Genomic DNA, 13386 nt, shown 5'->3' on the forward strand with positions numbered 1-13386 from the left:
TGTACAGTAGCGCGCTATTCTCACCGCAGAGATATCGTCATTTTCATTACATTACATAATCTCACAGTATACACGTATACATCTATCCTCGACACGGTTACACGAAACAATCACGGATTCGCAGGGCTAATTGAACATATATATATAAATATATATATATCGTATATATTTGTCAGATATATGTCATATATGTATGCGTACACTCGTTTGCCACGCCACTGGCTCTTACAATTGCACGCGGGTCGACTCGTGTCATTCATGATTTTTCTTTCGATATTTAATCGTATGCGCGTGTACATTGTTGCGAATTAAATGTCGTTCATTTCGGCGAAATGAAAAGAAAAAAAAGCGTCATCGGCTAAATCGTAAACTGTTTGTAATATATACGAAGCATGTATAAGCTGTAATTATAAATTGTTTGACATGTTGCGTTGCTCGATTCGCTTTGAGAGGAGAGGTGTGAAATTCTGTGACAACACGATGTAACGTTTTTGAAAGCTCTCTTCTTATTTTCTTAGCTTCTTGTTAACATTATCGTTTAATGATAACAGTCGTTCATACGTTGAACGAAATGGAAAAGAAAAAGACAATTGTTGTTCGATAATCGCGCGAGCAATGTACGAGCCGGTGATGCTTCTGGGACACACGGTAGATGCAGAGGGATATAAAGAACAAGAAATGTATTCCATGTTAGCGGATAATTAGATAAGTGGGACGGACAGGCATACGGATTAAAACAAAAAAATTGCGTAACTTGTATATTAGTGTATAGAACGTAGAAACGATGAAATAGCCACGAAAAGAATCATTTTCGACGATGTTTTTTACAAGCAGGCAGAACAGTGCGAGTAGATTAAAGAGACAAACAAAAAAAAATGATAAAAAATACGTCATTGTACCATTTAAGTAAAAACTAAAAAAGGAAAAAACTAACGAAAGAGAGCATGTCAAAAAAAAAAAACGGTTTATAAAAAATGCACTAGCGACGAAAGAGAGCCACTACAAACCGCCACCTCGAAAGAAAAACATTTAAAAAGAAAAAGAAGAAAGAAATAATAAGAAATAAGTAATATACACTCAATCCTCGGTAAAAAAAAAACAGAGCGTAGATTTTTTTAAATAGTCACGTGTCGATGGTAGAATCGACGTACCGGAATTTTTCGAGATTAAAGAGTACGCGAGAAATGACGCATGCGAGATCACTTTTTACGAGCATATGAAAGCCAGAAGACGAACGGTTTCATGTAATAAGTTTTGTTCTTCCCACGATTACTTGTTCCTTTCTTGTTTAACGATATACCGTGTTCGTTCGTTCATCAATTATCACATTCTTGTTTTTCTGTTGATCGATTCTTTAATTGGGATATACGAATTCTTTTTAACTCGTGGTGGTAGCGGTTCCTTAACATTGCCCAGGTCCAAAGAGTTCTGTTTTGCGGCTTTACGTTAGACGTTCTGTCAAACCAACAATATGCAAAGCGTTTCCGCCGATATATATGTATTGTAAAACTATTTCCAAGAACGATACACATCGTTACGGTATTATTATATACTAATTAGCGTCTTTGTCGATTGTATTTCATATTTTCTAGAACGTTAAATAAAAAGGATTTTCGAATCTGAATATAATGTGAAAAGAGGATGTCGTGATAACTTATTACAATAAAACGAAAAAAAAGGAAAAAAAGGAAAACAAAACGAAACGAAGAAAAATTTCCATATTTTCCTGTTCATTCAATCGATTCAGTGTTCTCACGCTCTTATAGATTTTCTCGTCGCGCAAGCTTTGCTCTTTGGATCCAGTGCATTTCCGGTTACTTCGAATCAAACGTTATTTCAACTTATTTCGTCGTTAGTGTTCATGCTTTTTGCTTATGCGTTTATTTTTTTCTTTATTCTCTCTTCTTTATTTTGTACATCGTTTTGTATTAAATGCTGTAATTTTTTTTTTGTTTATTAAAAAAAAATATTAAAAGTAAAAAGTAAGGACAAACCGTGTCAATGCAATTGCATTTTTACAACCGTAAGTGCTCTCCTTTAAAATTGTCGCACTAAATAAAACTACAAGCGTTTACTTAGTCGAGTTAAATATTCTTTAGTATATTTTTTAAATGGTATTTGTTCGTATTGTAAACCTTATAACTAGTAGATGCATTAATTAATTAGTATGATAATTATATATATGCTTTCTGTTGCTTGAGTTTTGTCTTCTTTTTCATTTTTTTTTGTATACAAGAAATACCTACCTTAAATATTATTTATTGTCATCTCCTACACCGATGATTCGAGACAATTTACGTGTAGGGCGATCTACGTTCTCGCTTCTAGTGAACACTTGTTACTTTTCTTAAATTTTTAGTAATATATTCACAAATAATTCAGTGGATCACTTTGAATTTCGAAAGCGCGCTTAAAATTCCAAAATAACTATTCAAAAATAAGAAAATTGAAATTAAAACGTAGGTAGCCGTACTGGTAGTTTGTCTTGATTAGCATTTTACTCATTAGTAGACGTACCTAATGCATCAGGTATACACCACACCTTTACACACTTACACACTCGAAAAAAATAATGAATTAACGGTATTCTAAATGTAACGTGTATATGATGGCTGTACAAATGTAACATTTTTTTCCATTATGTATGATGATATTAATGATAATGAAAAATGGAAAGATTTGATGCAAAAAAATGTGGTATAATTGAATTTACAAAAAGAGAAAAAAGAACTCGCGCGTGTACGCATCGATCGGTACGAGTTCGGCTATGTAGTCGGTATGAGTATCGATCAATTCACTCCCGAGTGATTTACCAATAAACTACTATTACTTTTAATTATTATAAAATACCATTTCTGTAATAACATTATGATATAAAACCATACATTGAATGGCAAATCTTAGTAGTTTTGGTGTCCCGTGCCCGTTTCCTTGTAGATCTACCAGCCACAAGTGTATTGCAAATAGTGTAACACGTATACAATACGCATTAAATATGAGGATTGTAATGAACATTTCGTATCGTTAAAGATAAAGTTTATTGGTACTTTCTATAACTTATTTGTTGGCTAGGATCGCGAAGAGTGTCATACAAATCTCGATCAAATGATTTGTCGCTGTCTGTTGATAGTTCGTGCGACAATTGTACCAACGTATATTCTTGAAAGTAACATATGAAAAATTACATTATTAAATGAATCGACATCTTAAATTCAGCATACCAATGTGATCACGGATGTTTGTAAATACATATTTTCTTATTTTTATTCGCTCTCTTCTTTAGAACGTTCTCTTTCAGAGCGTCTAGATTTCTTCTTACGCCGACTTGGGCTTCTGGACCTGGATTTGTGTCTACGAGATCGCGATCTGGATCGATGTCGATGTCTAAAACAAAAATATGGCAAGTATTGTTATTGTTCTATTGACACGGTATCAAATTTTAATTCCGCAGTGCTTCATTACCGGTCTTTGTGTCGATACTGAGATCGAGATCTGTCACGATCTCTTTCTTCATCTCGCGACATCGAGTCTCTTTCTCTGTCTCGTTCTCTTATCATAGAATCCTTTTCACGCTCACGATCGCGATCTCTATCCTTATCTCTTTCTCTGTCCCGTCCCATCGAATCCAGCTCTCTGTCGCGATCTCTTTCTCGTTCTCGATCTCTTTCACGATCTCGAGAATCTCTAGGTGGCATTATAGGAGGAATATTTGTAGGAGGAACCATGGTTGGTATCGTTTTTGGGCCAGTATCTTTATCATCTTCTCCCTCTGTCATTGGAATAGCTAAATTTGTCGGTTGCCATGTCTAAAGTAAAAAGAATAATCAAATTTTTTTTAGAAATAAAAAGCTACTTACTGCTTGACATCATGCAGTGGAAAGATCAGATTGGTAGGATAAATAAGATTGTTTGAGATATACCGGATCATTGCCCCATTGGTTATCTTGTGTAGGCTCATAGCTTTGATAATATGGGTCTGTTTCTGGGATATAAAAAGGAGCTGGCTCTCCAGGGTATCCAGGAGGAGGTATATCAAATGCAGGAGGCATTCCTGCTCCTGGAGGTGGCACACTCATATCAGGATAACCTGGCTTCCTAGAGTACTCTCTCCTATCTGCAGTCATTACTTGTATCACATTTCCTTTTGGCGGAGATTTATCAAGGTTTCTTCTGGAAGCCAAACCTGAACTACCAATTACATCTATTGTCCCTGCCATTTTTCTTCCTGGAGGTGGACCTGCCCTTTTTGGTCCCATTATACCAGAATATTTACTGTTATCATTAGTAATTGCAACTTGAGGTACCCTCATGCTGCCTGCATTACCACCGCCTCCTCCTGCATTCAATATTAAGCCTACTCCAGACTCACTTCTCATTCTCTTTTGTCTTTCGCAGTAAGCTCTCCATGTTTCTTCATTAAAGCCATAATTAAAGTAATCAGTAATGTCTGCACCAGGTTGCCTCCAAGGTTTGTCTTCTAATTGATCTAAATTAAACTCATGAGCAGGCATTCCATTGATAACGCCTATAGTTTCAAATTCATCTATACTAAATTTTCCAGGTTGCTTATTCAATTTATCTGGTACTCCCGATGCATTTGTAAGTAGTCCTCCTCTTTTGATATTGAGGCTACCATATGCTGGAGTCGATTTAATGTCACCTATGACAACGTGTACGTCGTCATCGGAATCCGAATCACTAGCGGCTTCACCATCTTCTTGACTGGAAACTTCTCTTACACCATTTTTGTTCACTTCTGTATTGTTTTCGTTCTGAACATTATCGGCTCGAGGAGACTCTTCCTCCTGTGGTTCTGTTTCTTCAGGCGTCTATGAAAATAAATGTCATTTCAAAATTGTACTTAGTTTCAGATCGTTTACCTCTCAAATAGGTTATATTGTGCGAATAATAAGGTATATTTTAATTATGATAAAATATCTTTATTGATATCCTAATCACGCATATATTCCGTATCAAAAGAGCTTAAGCATTTAGTTCATTGTATTTATCTTTATTCAATTTTTTCAATGGAATCCAATAGCAATAACCGGATGAATAGGTTAGAAGAGGCATACCTCTGTTGGTGCATCAGGAACATTTTCTGTTTTTTGATCTTCCAAGGTTTCTGACTTTTCTTGTATCGTAGCAGGGAGCGAATCATTTTCTTGGCTTTCTGGTTGAGCAGACGTTGGTGTGTATTCTTTTCCATCAGTTGAATCTCCATACAACCATTGATCCTCATTTTCATCCGCCATTTTTCCTCTCCTTTAACTTGACAACTAAAGAAATACCATATACATATATTGCTATGTCCATGAGAAACATAGAACTATACATCCTTTGACACGCTTAAACAATCAAAATACGAGCTCTTCCTCCTGCAAGTTCGCCAACCTTCCACAGCGACTAGTATAATAACTAACTCTCTGTAATTAATTATAATTTAAAGCGTTCAATGTACGATATCTTTATTAATTTATCCTAAGAAATAATTTTTCTACATTTCTTTTAATCATTCATAAGGATAAAAGTGTGATAAATCATGTATTGACTATCACATAGTACAAAAAAGTATTCTTAGAGTGGTATGAATGTACCAAAAGGTTTAATGATTTGACGTGTACAACTAGAAATCATCTCTGGTACAACTCTATATACTGAATTAGTATAGTTATAACTATAACTGTTTTGTTACAAGATTGTGGTTAAGATGAGTCCGGATAAGAATGCAGAAAATCTTGTAAGTTTAATTGTATGACTTTAATAAATGAATGCTTAATAAAATATGTATTCTAGATTTTCTAGCACTGGTATAAAGATTTATTGATATACAACTCAGCTATAACATGTGTTAGAACACGCCACGTATGACGCTTCAACAACATAAAAATTGTAATTTATTTCATTTTTCTGTGTTTACTAATGGGAATTTATTCGGAATAACATTATATTTTTTTTCTAATCATTATCAATTTATCTTTTATACATGTTTGAAATAAATTTGTGTTCACCGGTATTAAACACGAGACGCTACTGTAACACACAATAATTTAATTCATTTATTGCTTAAACAATTTAATTTTTTTCTAAAATTTATTGTTTCAGGTAATCAAAATCAACAAATGGGATGGATCTGCAGTAAAAAATGCATTAGATGATGCAGTTAAGGATGTACTTACAAAAAAATACAATTACATAGAGAATTTTGCTTTATTGGATGGAAGATTAGCTCTATGTGGAATTGCTATAATAGTTGCAATTGTTGCCCTCCTCTGTGATTATTTATATCCTTTCCCTGCATCAAAACCTGTGTTACTTGTTTGTGTTTCGTTATATTTCTTTTTAATGGCACTTTTGACTTTGTACACAGCATACAAAGAAAAGGGTATATTTGTCGTAGCCATTGAAAGGTAAAGTGCATCAAATCTGATATTATTTACTGTTTCCTAAGACTATAAATAAGTTGTAAATTATCATATTTTATTTCAGAGATCCAGCAGGTTTTAATCCAGATCTGGTTTGGGAAGCAAGCTCATATTTAAAGAGACATGATGACAAATATAATCTTGTACTATCCGTCAGAAGTACAGCCACAGGAAACGTGAATGAAACTAGTGTTACAAAATCTGTTGCGAATTTTATTGATATCAATGGTATTGTTATACCAGAATTAATAGAAAACGTGGTAATAAGTATGCATGATAGCTTAACTAATCAACGTAAAGAAAAGTAGCAGGAGGAATGATATTCAATTGAACGCAATTATTTCTTTTTTTACAATTCATGGAACAATTGTCTTTTTAATATTCCATATACATACTTCATATTGGTGTAAATCTGTCTCAAAAATAAAAATCCGACGATTTTTGGCATACGTATTGTAATTCGTTTTTAAATACAATAGAAAAACAAATATAAACTTTTACATAGTTGTTAATAGAATAAAAATTTTCTGTATTCATTTATGTTACTAGTGAATTATTTACATGATTACGTGATGCTCTATTTGACAATTTCAGTTTCAATATCACAGCTGAAATTAAATGGATGATAGCCATTGAAATGTGATTTATGCATATCTTTAACAATCAAGGAATAAAGAAAGCAAAGTAACAAATGTTTAGAGTATATAAATATCTCGTGACTTACCAGTGTAAAATAAAAGTGATTATTCATTGTTCCCTAGACAGGTACATTAACATAAAATGTGCAGTTTTATTTTTAAAAAAGTTGTAAAAAAAAAGAGTAAACGCAATATAGTTCAGCTAATTTACACCCTATATAAACCTTGCTTTTGAAAAAAATAACCGTTTCCAGATCGATGATATAATTTATAAATAATTCATATTTTACATTAACCGTGGGTTGTATCGTCTTCTACAAAATCTGCTGCTTCTTCTCGTGTTACACATACAACGTGAGAAACTTTATTTCTGAATTTAACGCCATAAAATTTGTTCGCGTGTTGCAGCAATTCTGGTCTATAATACAATTAATTATGTATGTGATTGTATAAGAGATTATATATTAATTCAGAAAAAATAGTAGAAAGTTACCTGAAGGTTGTTGTGATAAATTGTGCATCGGAACTAAGTTCATGGATCATATCCGCTACAGCTTTCCTGTGCTGCGCATCTAGTGCTTGGTCAATTTCATCAAATAAGTAAAATGGCGCTGGGTCACATTTTTGGATAGCAAATATCAATGCTAATGCTACAAGTGATTTTTGTCCTCCAGACAATTGATTCATTTCTCTCATTTCAGCTCTATGACCAGTGAAAGATACTCGTATGCCTGTACCAAAAAAGATTTCGTAATGATTTATTTATTTATTGTTTACTAACAAAAATAGAAAGCTGCATCTTTTCTTACCAACACCGATAAATCTATCAGAATCAGCTGCTTCTGTTGTCGTATCGTCTCCTTCGTCACCATCTGCTGTTTTCATAACTAACTGAGCATGACCTGATGGTACAAGCTTTTTGAACACTTCGCTAAAATATTTACTTACCTAAGTATGAAAAGAACGATTTGAGTGCTTCATTTGTAGCAGTTAAAAGATAAACGGCGAAACAGTACCATAATGTAAGCATAGAATAAAATTACATTACATACTTGTTTGAATGTAAATTGAATTGCTTCGCATTTACGTTGTTCAAGTACTGACATTAGCTCTTTAATTTTTTCATCACCTCTATCTAATTCTTCTTTTCTTTTTACCAATTTCTCTTTCTGATCACTAAATGACATGAATTGATCTAATGCTTTTTTATTTACATGACTAAAACAAAAGGTAATAATAGAAGTTATTATAACATAACATAAAACATTTTCATATCTTTATATGTGTTATTTTATTGTTAGTTTACCTGTATTTCTTTAAATGATTATTTGCTTTTTCCATTTCCTTAAATAACTGTTTAGTAGTCAGAGTACTAAATTTTGAATATACTTCTTGACTAGGTAATGCACCAAGTTCGGTAATTTTTTGTGTACATTCTACTATTTTCTGTTGTAAAATGTTCAATTTGCTGGCTAGTTTCTCTAGATCCTTAGCATCTGCTTCTATTTTTTCCTGTGCTTCCTTCTCCCTGGCTTTCCACTTTTCGACCTCTGCAGATTCCGCTTTTTGCTACAAAGGACTTTGTACATATATAACATGTATTAGGCTTAATATATTTAGGTAATAATTTTTATATTTACCTTCTTTATAGCATTAGTTACTCTTTCATTCTGAGCTTTAAAATCTGCATTTACTTTCACTAATCTTTTTTCAATATCCCCTAGTTGTGCTTTTGATGATTCTAATTGACGTTGTCGATCCTCTACTGATATCTCTTGCAATGCCTGAACCAATTCGTCTTTTCTTCTGACCAAATTATTGGTTAACAGATTTTCCAATTTATTTTTCTCAGCCTCTAATCGCATTCGCTTAGCAAATGCTTCTTTGTTATCTTTTGTTAAGCGCCTTATGTCATCGTTTAACGTATCAACTTGACGTTGATCAGCAACAGACAATTGTGCCATGAGTTCTTGATGTAATTCACTTTCCAAGCCTTCTTTCGTTGCTCGCATTGCTTCTAAACTCGATGTACACTGCGCTAGACTCCTTTCTTTCGGTGTGCGGTATCTTTCTATTGCACTTAATTCTTCCTTCATAAGTCGTATTTCTGCTTTCATTTTATCGTATACGTCTCTATAAAAATAAGAAAATTGTCGGATTTCTAATTGTTATGTTTCACACAAACATTCATTTTCATCTTTCAGTAACCTACTTAGCTTTACTATTTTTAGTTTCAGTCCTTTGCATTTCGCTAACGTAAGAACTGATATTTTGGTCCGCTTTTCTGATTTCTTCTTTAAGAGTAGAAAACTGAGATTCGAGAGATGAAATTTGAGCTATTAACTCTGATCTAGTTTTCTGTATTTCTAACCGGGATCTTAGTGTATTAAAGTATCCGCCCGTTAAAGATCCTTTTGAGGATACTTGATCACCTTCAAGAGTCACACAATCCAAACCCGAGGTACGAGCCAAATTTGTAGCGGCTTCTAAATTACGACAGATTAATGTTTTTCCAAATATATACCTGCATTTAAAATTAAACATAAAAATATTACGTATTTTATTATTTTATAATTTTATATTAATTAAATGTATTACTAGAAATTTTACTATTATTTACCTCATAGCTTTATCATACTTCTGATCGTAATTTAACTGTGATATCATAGGTATGGCATCACCGGTTTCTGGATAGTCTATGTCTTTTACATGGAGTCGATTTAAAGGCATAAATGTTACTTCCCCCGGAAGACGCTGATTATTCATTTCTTTTAAAATTTTTGTTCCAAATTTGTCAGTTTCGACAATATGATGAAATAAACGATTTCCTGCAGTCACTTCTACAGCCATATAAACACTCTTGTCGCAACTAAAATTTTCAATTACAGGCCCATAATAACTACTTACCTCATGGGCCATATCTTTACGAGTTCTGGGAAGAAAACGTACATTAGAAAATAACATTTTCAAACTACTTAAATAATGCTTACCGAAATGTATCCAACACTTTTCGTACGCTATCTCGACCATTTAAAATAGGTTTCCCTGCCATAGATCGTAAGCTTTGATCTGCCTTGGCCAAATCTTCTTTTAATCCAGATAAATTGAGTTGTAATACACTCTCTTGTCGATATCTACAACGAAAATTTAGCTTATATTTTGTAAAAATTCTTTAATTATAAAAAAGGCTACATAATAAACAAACTGTTCTTTTCGAGTAGCTTGACACTGATCCTTTGCTTTGGTAAGTTCGTAATATTGTTTATTGTGCTCGTCTATGGAAGTTCTTTGCTGTTCCATTTCGCGTGTGTGTTCTTCGATTTTTTTTTCTAAAGTAATTTGTTTTTCTGCATCTCGTTTTAAGTCCTCGCTGATTTTCCTTTCATGTTCTTCCTTATCTTTAATTTGTTTAGTAAGTTGTTTAAGCTCATTTTGTATCCATTTATCTCTTTCATCCTAACACGAAGGAATTATTAAAATAAATTATTGAAATTTCCTATATCTTTTTGCATGCAATTAAGTTGTATTGAATACCCTGCTAGTAAATTGACTGCCACGACCCTGCTTGGCATATAATTCTTTCCGTTTTTGCTCTTTTAATTGTAATTCACGCGTACATTCCTCTTCAACACGTTTCATTTCTTCATACTAAAATAATAATTATTAACGAAATTATTATCAAGCATATTAATAATGATATAACTTACTTCCGGTTTTAGTTCTTCTAATTCTGCTTCTCTTGCCGCAATGTTTACTTTTAATTTTTCTAATTCTTGTTGAGCACGTTTTCGACTATCATTATCTCCTTTTACCTCTTCCAATAAATCATTAATAGTTAATGTTAACTTAGTTTTCTCTTTTAATAATTGTTGTTGTTCAGCACTGAAAATTTTACCTTCAATTTACAACTAATATAAACAACTGTTTTAAATTATTCACATGTAACCTTAAGAATGTTACCTTAATGTATCCCGTTCTTCTTTAGCAGTTTGCACTTCTTTCTTTGCTTCCTTAAGGCGCTTTGTTGCTGCTCTCACCATTTCCTGCGCAGTTTTTGCTTCTGCACATAATCTGGCTTGTTCAGCCCCGCTATTAGCTCTAGACTTTTCTAGATCTTCTAACTTTCTTTTATTCTCTTTGAGCTCTCGTTCGTGAATTGTATATTCTAGACATCGACGCTGTTTATCCCAACATTGATATTCTTTAAGTTCCTCTTTTTCTTCTTCTAACGTTTTTAAACGTTCCTCTGCAATTATGCAATTATAAATTACTAATTATTTTCCAAAACGACATCATTAACTTAAATAATAATTTACCTATAGTTCTTAAAAAATCTTGAATTTTTTCTAGTTTCCCTTCGGTTTCTTTTAAAATAAATTTTGATTCTTCTCTCCTGTCATCATATACTCTAGTACCAGCTACTTCCCTTAATAATTTAAGTCTTTGAGAATCAGGTGCTGTTGCCATTTGATTGATCTACACAATGCAATGTATCATATTTTTCCCATTCTTATAAATCACAAACACAGCATGAAGCATACCTTCCCTTGCTTTACAATATAATATGGATTCGATCTTGAAAATCCTGCTGATTCTAACAAATTCATCACATCATTCCTTGTTACTATCCTTTTATTAAGAAAATACTGATCCTTCTTTGAGCCAATTACTCTTCTCAAATATACTTCTTCTTTATCAATCTATAAGAACAAATAAGGTAGAGATTGCAATGGAAAGTTGTTAAATAAACAAGAATGCATGATAATTATGTAATAGCAAATTTTACATACTGGTAATCTCCCATCAGAATTATCAAATATAATTTCCACATGTGCAGAAATAACTCTTGGTCCTGTGCCCTCGTGCAATAAAGCTTGTCTCTGTTCAGGTCTGAGATGAGAAAATTCATCACTCAAAACAAATTGGATTGCATAAAAAAAATTGCTCTTGCCAGAACCATTTCTTCCAACTTGACGTTCAGAGAAATCATTCATAAATTTGATTAAAAAACATATTATATACTATTAAAATGATATAAATGAAATATATGCACATACCTACTACATTGTGCCTTGGATCAAAGGGTTCTACCACTGTTTGTTCACGATATGACTTGAAACCTTGTATAATCACCTGATCACAGAAAGATTCATTGCGTATAAATATAAATTGCATGTCTTAAAATTGTAAGTTCCCTTATATAAAAGTTTTTGTCCACATATTTCTAATTATTTACAATGCTGAACATAAGTATTGGCCTTTTCCTTAAAATGGAATATCTGTTTTAAAATCGGACAGAGCAACTTGATTTTTTTTTTTAGAAGTTGGATGGATTAATTTGCTGGATGACATATAAAATACATTTTGAAAAATTACAATTTTTCGGAATCGCGAGGAAAATAGTAAAAATCAAACTTTTAACAAATCTTATCTTAACATACTTATCTGAACATACAGTTATAGTCCAAAAGTCGTGAAAAATTACGATTTTCATCAATTTTAGCTGTTTGTAGCTCATAGCAATGTTAACTGATTTCGATTAAATCTTCAGCATGTGTATAACTGACATAAATTTATAAGACGCATTTTTTTAATTTTCATTAAAAGCTCAAATGAAAAGGTGGTAAAATATGATTTTCACTATTTTCACCGTGATTATGCCCAATTGCATTTTTAAAAAATTATTTTTTATGCATCATTCAATAAACTAATCCTTCTAAGTTTGATATTTATTATCCTTCCAATTTCACAAAAGAAATCAAGACATTTGGTCTAATTTTATAAAGTTATTCCGTTTTACAGGGTGTGCCAATACTTATGTTCGGCACTGCACGTAGGTAAATTTACATGTGTGGTTACATTTTCTGAAGGTATTAATCTAACTGTGTAATCGCGTAATATATTCATACCGAATGTAAAGGAATAAAGGCATCGTGCGTAAATCAATGTTTACGCGTGTTAACACTAAACGATAGTAGCCATACTTCTAATGAACGAAGAGCGTCTATCAAAAGGAAGTTGTAGAAACCGCGCAAAAATAGACAGGAGCTTAGAGGATATTCTAAATCTTTTTTGTGATACCTGTTTGATATACATGGTGCGATTATTATTCACACGAGTGTTTCTCGTGTTAACACTCTACAACAACTCAATCAGAAGCTTAAGTTCTCTGTCACTGAATGGAACAAAAACGTTCAACCGACTTGTTGGCACAGCGACATTTGTAAAATAATCTGCAAGGCGACGGTATAATAAAGTTCCTAGATTTGGGCGGGAGACGCGTTTTCGTGGCCACTATAGAAACAAAAAAATACCATTTTCTA

At 32.8% G+C, this 13386-nt stretch overlaps 3 protein-coding genes across 4 annotated transcripts; 1 reads left to right on the plus strand and 2 right to left on the minus strand.

Moving 5' to 3' along the window:
* Positions 1-3019: 3019 nt before the first annotated feature.
* LOC122571432 (pre-mRNA 3'-end-processing factor FIP1) lies at positions 3020-5313 on the minus strand. Its single transcript, XM_043735163.1, has 4 exons — positions 5076-5313; positions 3921-4829; positions 3463-3806; positions 3020-3384 (listed from the first exon to the last, which is right to left on the minus strand). The coding sequence occupies exons 1-4, from the start codon at positions 5253-5255 to the stop codon at positions 3264-3266; spliced, it is 1554 nt and encodes a 517-aa protein (XP_043591098.1). The 5' UTR covers positions 5256-5313; the 3' UTR covers positions 3020-3263.
* A 270-nt stretch (positions 5314-5583) lies between these two features.
* On the plus strand, positions 5584-7117 carry LOC122571443 (probable signal peptidase complex subunit 2). The gene is made up of 3 exons (XM_043735182.1): positions 5584-5740; positions 6106-6410; positions 6490-7117. The coding sequence occupies exons 1-3, from the start codon at positions 5711-5713 to the stop codon at positions 6731-6733; spliced, it is 579 nt and encodes a 192-aa protein (XP_043591117.1). The 5' UTR covers positions 5584-5710; the 3' UTR covers positions 6734-7117.
* LOC122571430 (structural maintenance of chromosomes protein 3) lies at positions 6934-13363 on the minus strand. Of its 2 annotated transcripts, XR_006318051.1 has the most exons (19): positions 13145-13363; positions 12121-12196; positions 11854-12032; positions 11605-11763; positions 11380-11539; positions 11024-11309; positions 10771-10945; positions 10598-10711; positions 10269-10519; positions 10054-10197; positions 9684-9995; positions 9276-9587; positions 8704-9196; positions 8370-8632; positions 8116-8281; positions 7873-8011; positions 7557-7794; positions 7150-7481; positions 6934-7033 (listed from the first exon to the last, which is right to left on the minus strand). XR_006318051.1 is itself a non-coding variant. In XM_043735161.1 (18 exons), exons 1-18 carry the CDS (start codon positions 13157-13159, stop codon positions 7355-7357), a joined length of 3609 nt encoding a protein of 1202 aa, XP_043591096.1. In that variant the 5' UTR covers positions 13160-13363; the 3' UTR covers positions 6934-7354. The 2 variants fall into 2 exon arrangements, 1 of the variants encoding a protein (XP_043591096.1); XM_043735161.1 differs by having other exon boundaries at positions 6934-7481.
* Positions 13364-13386: the final 23 nt, after the last annotated feature.

This window comes from Bombus pyrosoma, linkage group LG10 (genome assembly GCF_014825855.1).
Source record: "Bombus pyrosoma isolate SC7728 linkage group LG10, ASM1482585v1, whole genome shotgun sequence".
Taxonomy (NCBI): domain Eukaryota; kingdom Metazoa; phylum Arthropoda; class Insecta; order Hymenoptera; family Apidae; genus Bombus; species Bombus pyrosoma.

Bases quoted from the DNA above. Each gene is read 5' to 3' on its own strand.
- LOC122571432 (XM_043735163.1), bottom strand. From the start codon at position 5,255: ATGGCGGATGAAAATGAGGATCAATGGTTGTATGGAGATTCAACTGAT. The intron at 4,830-5,075 runs GTATGCCTCTTC...TTATTTTCATAG, and splicing joins TTCCTGATGCACCAACAGAG to ACGCCTGAAGAAACAGAACC. The intron at 3,385-3,462 runs GTAATGAAGCAC...TTTTTGTTTTAG, and splicing joins CAGTATCGACACAAAGACCG to ACATCGACATCGATCCAGAT.
- LOC122571430 (XM_043735161.1), bottom strand. The intron at 11,310-11,379 runs GTAAATTATTAT...GCATAATTGCAG, and splicing joins AGATTTTTTAAGAACTATAG to AGGAACGTTTAAAAACGTTA. The intron at 10,946-11,023 runs GTAACATTCTTA...TAAAATTTTCAG, and splicing joins GAAGAACGGGATACATTAAG to TGCTGAACAACAACAATTAT.
- LOC122571443 (XM_043735182.1), top strand. From the start codon at position 5,711: ATGAGTCCGGATAAGAATGCAGAAAATCTT. The intron at 5,741-6,105 runs GTAAGTTTAATT...TTATTGTTTCAG, and splicing joins ATAAGAATGCAGAAAATCTT to GTAATCAAAATCAACAAATG. The intron at 6,411-6,489 runs GTAAAGTGCATC...ATTTTATTTCAG, and splicing joins TTTGTCGTAGCCATTGAAAG to AGATCCAGCAGGTTTTAATC.